The sequence below is a fragment of the Amyelois transitella genome, chromosome 7 (genome assembly GCF_032362555.1).
Source record: "Amyelois transitella isolate CPQ chromosome 7, ilAmyTran1.1, whole genome shotgun sequence".
Classification (NCBI taxonomy): domain Eukaryota; kingdom Metazoa; phylum Arthropoda; class Insecta; order Lepidoptera; family Pyralidae; genus Amyelois; species Amyelois transitella.
Genome location: NC_083510.1, coordinates 2,826,617 through 2,834,822, shown reverse-complemented (window position 1 = coordinate 2,834,822; position 8,206 = coordinate 2,826,617). Strand labels below are relative to the sequence as shown.

The 8,206-nt window shown below is 36.7% G+C and overlaps 1 protein-coding gene across 2 annotated transcripts; it reads left to right on the top strand.

The window, feature by feature from the left end:
- Nucleotides 1-2,650: 2,650 nt before the first annotated feature.
- Nucleotides 2,651-8,201, top strand: LOC106143515 (spermatogenesis associated 6-like protein). 2 transcript variants are annotated; one of them, XM_013345627.2, is made up of 6 exons: nt 2,654-2,875; nt 3,459-3,642; nt 4,134-4,303; nt 4,621-4,781; nt 5,139-5,267; nt 6,890-8,201. In XM_013345627.2, exons 1-6 carry the CDS (start codon nt 2,831-2,833, stop codon nt 7,095-7,097), a joined length of 897 nt encoding a protein of 298 aa, XP_013201081.1. In that variant the 5' UTR covers nt 2,654-2,830; the 3' UTR covers nt 7,098-8,201. The 2 variants fall into 2 exon arrangements, with proteins under 2 accessions (XP_060801168.1, XP_013201081.1); XM_060945185.1 differs by lacking the exon at nt 5,139-5,267 and having other exon boundaries at nt 2,651-2,875.
- The last annotated feature ends 5 nt before the right edge of the window (nt 8,202-8,206 follow it).

The window sequence follows — 8,206 nt, the reverse complement described above, 5'->3', positions numbered from 1 at the left end:
TTTAGTGCAGCGGTAGCAGCGTCAAATGTATCTATGAAATTATTTAATGCAACAGAGTTATTTGAAGCGGCTTTAATATTAAGCAACGTGGAAACATAATACGAACCTAGGGCTCTCTTATCCTGATATTTCTTTGTCAAACTGTCCCAAATGGACTTATAGTTTTCGCCAGAAGGAATCACGCCTGCTATAATTTTTAATGCATTTCCGGTGAGCCTTCCAACTAAATATTGAATTCTATGTGAATCTGTTAAATCTGGATTACAATGTATATTAGCTTTAAAAGATTCATAGAAAACGGGCCAATTTTCAATTTTTCCGTCAAAGCTAGGAATATTAAGCGGAGCTAGTTTGAAGGGAGCCTTATTCGTTGTTTGCGGAACTGCACTCGAAGAAACGGATTTACCTTTTAGATTTACACGGAACCTTACAACACGAGCATAAATATCTTCAAATGATGAAAGTGACTTATAATTTGGTTGGAATTTGGGATCTAATTCCATGTGTAATAGGTTAATTTCATCCAAAGTTTGCATGAAATCATTACGCAATATGTCTACAGTTTGACTATCGGACATAAAAGTCTCAATCGAGCGCAATTCGGTAGTAGATGGAGACAAATGTTTGCCTACCTCGTATAATTTAGTAAGACGTTCAAAGCGAACCTTATTTTTCTCTTGTAACAACTTGAGTTTAGATTCCATGGTAAAAGATGGCGGATAGAGGTATTTTACGAAATAAAACACTTAATACCAAAATCTTATTCAAAATAAGCGGTGAGCGGTGTGAGAGTACTGTGAGCGGACGTTTTTATTTAATTGTGTAGGTAGATTCTACACAGAAACCGGCCGAATGTCGGCGCAATGCGGTTATGATTATCTACAGAAAATCGCGGTTTTAAACAAATCTCGTCAATAACAATATGCATGAAGCGGGTTTGAAGCGGGTTTTATGCGGCTCGTAATGGACCACAAAATGGGATAGCGGAAAACAATTATGTAGGTCGCTGGATTTTTGGTAAAGAGAATATTGTGAAAGGAAGAAGCGGGAAGCGGGAATGTAAACGCACAACACGTACCTTAATTTCTTGTATTTTGGTATCTTGGGCCCTGGCCAGGGTTCTTCTTGTTTCAAAGATGCGCACTTTTACTATTTTTATTATATGAGCGGAGCGGTCAATTTGCGGCCATATTTTTTCTTCAATCACTAGTTTTCAAATTTGAATTGAAATGTTCTATGGCTCCATTCGTAAGCCGTCGAGTGTTGTCGAGCTCCGAAGAAACCACATATGCTGTCACTATCGTATTGTGCGGAATGAAAAGGGATAGGAACAGTAAAATAAAGCGGCGCGTTCAGGTGTTTTATATTTCTTTAAAATCCTCCTGGCGTTTAAATCTGGCATTATTCTCCGTTACATCTTCACCTCTCCGTAGAGAAACCCGGGGTGCAACCCATATAGGATTATGGTAAGAGCTGCACCAAGTGAATGTGTCTATACCCTTAAATGCTTTTACAACACTCATTGGAACGAGGTGAAGTGGTCTCCTATTCTTAATTGCCGGGAACCATTGGCAATTGCAAGGCAACGATGCAGTCTATGTGGTGCCTGTGGTTGTATCAGTGTGTGGCGCCATCTCTACGCCACTCGTCAACAACATCAAATCAAACAACTACTGTCAATCATTGCAAAGAAATTGACGCGCTCAGCCAATAGCAGCGAGGAATCTAAATCGCGATTTCAGAGATTTCATGGATTGGAGCTATATATACAACCTCCGACACAACATCGTCGGAGCCGCGGTTCCCCAGGCATAACACCTAGCCTGGCGGAAGATCTTCCCTTTGGTGGCGGTCGAGCCGAATCATCGCTCTCGCTACATTGGTGACCCCGACGTGATTGGAAGCAACCTTCTTCATCATCATCAACTCCAATCCTCAGCATCACTCCTCACTCTGCAAGCAGTCTCACAGCAAGCCAGCAACTGGGTATCGCAGCAGGTCCATCGCAGCCGACTCACCGAGCTTCCTGGTCCTGTCTCCACCCGCACTCACTCTCATCGACTTCAGCGACCGACGCATCTACCGCAGCCCACGCCTGGATCTCTTCGACGGCCGCTCTTCTCTCCAGCGTGGCAGCTCTGCACGATTTCTCTCGGCGCCAACAAGTCGACTTCGCTCTCTACTGTCTCGACTCACCGCAGACTACGAGCAACGCAACGGCTCACTCCTGACTCACTAGGACTTCGAGCAACTTCCGACTCACTGGAAGACAACTGGCACTTGCAAGCTACTGAAGCACAGATTGCACAGCAAGATCAAGACTTCAGACCTCCGGTCTTGGGGGGGAGTACTGTGGCGCCATCTCTACGCCACTCGTCAACAACATCAAATCAAACTACTACTGTCAATCATCGCAAAGAAATTGACGCGCTCAGCCAATAGCAGCGAGGAATCTAAATCGCGATTTCAGAGATTTCATGGATTGGAGCTATATATACAACCTCCGACACAACATCGTCGGAGCCGCGGTTCCCCAGGCATAACACCTAGCCTGGCGGAAGATCTTCCCTTTGGTGGCGGTCGAGCCGAATCATCGCTCCCGCTACAAGTGTAAAGTGCTTTTCCGACAGTTTCACTGTCAATGTCAAATTGCACCTCCGGTCCCTTACTCCTGTCACTGGCATCTGATCCGACATCGCATCAATAAAAATCTGTAAAATGATACTTTTATGTTCTAAATTATTTTGAATTTAATTAATTATGTATATGTTCTACTTTAGATTAAATTATCTAAATCATGTGATTATTTCTTAGATATATCAAATTCAAAATGCCTAAAATAATTGAGCTAACAGTCGAAATAGATGTTCAAAGAGTAAGTCCATACATTTTATTAAAATTTCTAATTTCCTACGGCACAACTGAAGCATGTGATTTTTTAAAACTATTTAAGCAAATACTACTTTCAAACAAATACTGTGCTAATAGACTGAATCCACATACCTATTTGTTCCTAATTTCCCTCGTGATGTAGAAGGAAGGAATAAATAGTAGAAATAACAATTTACTTTTTTCCAAATAATTTAAGTTATTTTGGATTGGATACATACACTACACGCCACTATATCTCTCATGGACCAACTGATGTGGAGAGATTTTTTTTTAGTATGCTGCTGGAACTGGGTCAGAAAATGTATATGTACTCATATGGATACATACTTGGAGTACTCACTGAAAATTCCTAGCATTTTGTTTGTTGTAAACAAGATTAAATAAAAATAAATAAATAAAAAATAAAGTATGTTCCTTTTTGTAGCAAACATTGTTATCTAATAATGAGAACACTACTGTGATATGCATGCTGTGTACACTCACTTTTTTGGTCTTACAACCCTACCATGTACTGATAAATATATTTAAGTTTATGATTCTAACTCACTTTTCATATTATTTTCCAGGTTTCATGTCCAGGAGTATGGCTATGCCAAGATGGCCGTGTGTCACTGACAATATTCGCGTTAGGCACAAGTTATCAAACCTGCCTTTTACCCCCTCTTTTCCCCTTGATGTTCAAAGATGTATTCTATTTTCGTAATCGTTTTCAAGAAACATGTGCCTTGAACAATATTTGCTGTTTATTGAGTAAGTTGTATTACCTACATACAAACATGCTGGGATGATTACAGATTTCACTTGCTTCTTCCACATTAATCAAACTTTCTATACAATTTGATGATAATTGGTAATCAACTACAGAGAAGCAAGACCATATCTGTCACATTTTTTCAGTACTTTCTGCTTTTAAGTACCTTTCATCAATCTCCTCCTCATCCATTCTCTCAACATGTCTAAATCCCTATATATACTCTTTTTAATTTTGGTTACAAAATGCTATTTGACTCAACACATACTTATGTATGTGTATTGTACTATTACAATACAATACTTTTAAATAAATTTAAAAATGTAGTGTAGTAAAAGAGAAAAAAATAATCTTTATTAATTAACATAGAACTTATATAATAATTTATTTTCAATTCATTTACACAGAAAACATTTAGGAATAATAAAGACAAGGAACAACATGTGAGTTGGTAATTTATATGTTAACATTCATACTATTTTGTTCACAGAAGATGAAACCATATACTGTGAACTAGTACAATGGTGTGATGATTGCTCAATGACAGATTGTAAGGTACTGGCGCAGTATTTGGGAGCCCTAAATGATGTCCTGTTTCCTCCCAATATGTGCTCCAATGACGGCGTGGACCTACTCATGAGGAGGTCAAAAGATTTCCCCGTAAGTGTATCCTTGTTTGCTACTTTTAAATTGAAGGCACTTGAAGAAAGGTTCTGTACTAGATACTAGAGTATTCATTAGTCCGCTAGTATAAAACAATGAATCCCGTAAGTTTTCATTTCGTGAAATCCTCCCTTTGTTCACACCAAGACCACATACAATTCTTGGGTTTAGAGATTTTAATTTCGGCAAAACCTACATTATAGTGTTTTAGGCAATGCACTGAATGTTAGTTGAAGAGTCAGTCAGTCAATCAAACAGTATCTTTTTTAATTGCTATTTTATACACATAGATTTTATTAGAAATTGTTTCACAGGGCATCCTTGCTCCCAAGATAGAGATAAAAACGAAAGTGCGTATAGACGAGATCTGGGACCAGAAAATAAAATTAAGTAATGTGAAAGTAATTCCCTGCGGTTGCCTGGGTTTCGAAGGAGCCAGGCAGAAACCAGTCTGCCATTCAGCTCAGTACCATCGGTAATTATCATTGAATTATTTCTCAATTGTCAAGAGGAGGATTTAACCGAGATTAAAGCCAGGAGGACGAAGAATTTTTTATCTATGAACGAATCAACGACATTAATTTATGTGTTCGGTGTTAAGCCGACACGATTTTTAATATTCGAACTATAGTTTGAACCATTTGTACTATACATACATATGTAGAATGAACTCCTGCTTTTCTGTCGATGATTGGTTCAAGGATGAAAAATTCTGTTGTCTAATTTTCGATCGATCGTCGGTAATGAAAACTCATGTCGTCAAAATAACGCCGACCGACAATCGGTAAAAAGTTCCACACATTAATTTTATCTTAATTTCTTTTTGTTTCAGAAATAAGTGTAACTCAATTACGAGGGACTCGTCGTTGACAAAATCGAGATCTTTGTCCAGATCGCGTTCTGGTGGCTCGCGGTGTTGCAGCTTAACACAGGAACCACGGGACCCATGTGAATGTCCTAGGTATTTTATTTACATACATACATACATACATATAATCACGTCTATATCCCTTACGGGGTAGACAGAGCCAACAGTCCTGAGCGGACTGATAGGCCACTATAGGTATTTTATTTATCGCCTGCTTTTTCGTCTTTTTATCACTTTTTTCCTATAACCTTGATCTTCAGATGTATTCTGATTTTGTGATGTCAGATGTGTCTGATAAAAAATAGAAAAGATAATTGGAATTATTTTTAATTGCTATTCAGTAAATAGTTATTCAGCTATCTTACCACTTCTGCTCACCGGAAGTAGACGTGCAACAGCTTTAAGGTCGGAATTCCATATAACATCAATTTCGCCATCGTTTGAAAGGTCTCGACAAAAGTACTTGATTAGTTTCGTAGTATTCGATTCCAAAATATTTTGAATTGAAATTATAGCCAAATGCCGCGGATACGTGGCCGTTCGCCGCGTCGTTCAACGCGAAGGATGCGCTCGCGCAGTCCCCACTACTGCGTGTATAACGTGCAGACCAATGACAACGCGTGGCGAAGCGCTGCTTCTACGCCTTATGCTAGTGAAACTAGCGATTTTGATGATGATATTATAAGGTTCCAATGAGTAGCAGATTGATAATAGTTATTTTAGTAAAAATAAGAGTTAGTTTCACAATATTTTTGGTTTGTATGAAGTAGACATATCAATGTAGAACGTTCCCATACTTTGTGTACAATGCAGGGGTCATTCGCACCAATGACAACGGGCCGCCTCTATGCTTTGAGCAAGCAAACTTTGATGATGATGAAAATAGGTTTGCTACGAATATATTAGCTAGTTTATTGTTAAATTTATCCGAGTAAAATTCATTAGTCGTACAAGAATAATTATTGTATTAGTGCAGCATTTATTATAAACCTACCTTTTGAATCAATCTATATAAAAAAGCTGCATCAATTTTTTTTCTGTACTTTTGAAGATCGAATACATACATACAGACATGGGACATATGCGAGTAGCGACTTTGCTTTATACTATGTAGTGATGAAGTAGTATTTTAGCGTAGAAAGTTTTCAATACTTATTGTACGAGAGATGCCTCTACGCTTGATAAAATTAATAGTCATTCCAGTGAAAATTCAACTGGTTAGTTTTAATAGTCGAATTTATATGTTCTATTTACTAAGATAACACTTTTTTCAGTATTCCATAGGCACCTAAAAAGGTTTTATACATATTCAATTATATAATCATATATTTTGTGTTTTCCAATTCCCAAAGAAAATATTAAGAATGTGTCTGATCTACGCCTCACAAGAATAAAAAATGTCGATAAAAATATTCCTAAAAACATACATACATACTTATCACGGTCACGTCTATATCCATTGCGGGGTAGACAGAGCCAACAGTCTTGAAAAGACTGAATGGCCACGTTCAGCTATTTGGCTTAATGATAGAATTGAGATTCAAATAGTGACAGGTTGCTAGCCCATCGCGTAAAAAAGAATTCCAAGTTTGGAAGCCTATCCCTTAGTCGCCTTTTACGACATCCATGGGAAAGAGATGGAGTGGTCCTATTCTTTTTTGTATTGGTGCCGGGAACCACGCAGCACTATTCCTAAAAACTTTCTTTTTTCACAGATCAAGCACTGAAACAGACAAACCAGGCAAGGTTTCTTCACCAGAAATGCCAAAGGTTATTCTAGAGAGCCGGTACGTAAACGTTGATAATTTCAACGAATATAATGCAAATGCGCGCCCCAAGTCGTACCAGACTTTTGTCACACCTTGTATATGTGATATATGTAAGAGGTACCACGAGTTGTTTCATACTGATGTTTCTAGATGATGATATCCTTTTTTCTATGTACACAGGGTGGGTTTTTAAATACTAGTTAAATTTACAGAATAACTTTTTTTTAATTGGATCTAAACATGATATAAATTTATAGTTGACACACAGACCTGTCACGTTTTTATACATTACGGGTTTGACGAAGCATAATTTTTTGCTTAAAATTTCTTTGAATTGTGTTTAAAAAGCCACCTCATTTAGTATATTATATTTTCAAAAGGATTTCAAAAATATTCTAATGACTACATCGACATCAGATTTAAACATATAAAAAATACGAATTAAATCATGTAAGTTATACAATGCCAGTATTTATATATTTGACAATTTTCTTCTACATTCGGCAAATAAATCTGACCATTCCATTAAAGTTAAATTCAGATGGTAATCAGGTTTATTGACATCTGACTGAACATTATGAAAATGATGATGATGAAAATTTATAGGAAATACAAATACGTATTTCATGTATTAATTAGTCACAAAATTTACATATTCAAAATTCAAATTTTTTTATTCATTATTATAGGATACTTCATATCGCTTAATAATTGTCAAAGCGTTTGGTTTCACAACATTGGTTGACGTCCAATAAATTACTTAAAACTAAGTTTACTGCCGCTTCCAAGGCGTCAGTGCAGAAGAAGCGGTAACAAACTGCACTGCAGCATTTTCTTTTTCTCCAATATTCATATTTCGTTTCATATTTATTACAGAGCCTACATACCTGTGAGAAAGTATTATTGTAACTTTTATTAATTTATTAAGAGAACATATCTCCATTTTGAATTTACCAACACTTTATTTGAGATAAATATCAGAGGTGGGATGGCATGTGGGGAGGTATTCAACATAGCTAATAGTTAAAAATATTAACCCAAAGAATATGAATAGAAATACTTCTATAAAAAATTAAATCCCCAATATAGTAAGTATTATAATAACGCAAACGGTGCAATGAAAAATAGAGAATTTGTTACCTAAATGTATTGTGTTCAATATTAATTTATTATATTTATTAAACTAATTTAAGTATATTTTAAATCTTTGTTATACAGTTTTAAAAAATGATGAAATAAAACGACCATGATCATACAATTTAC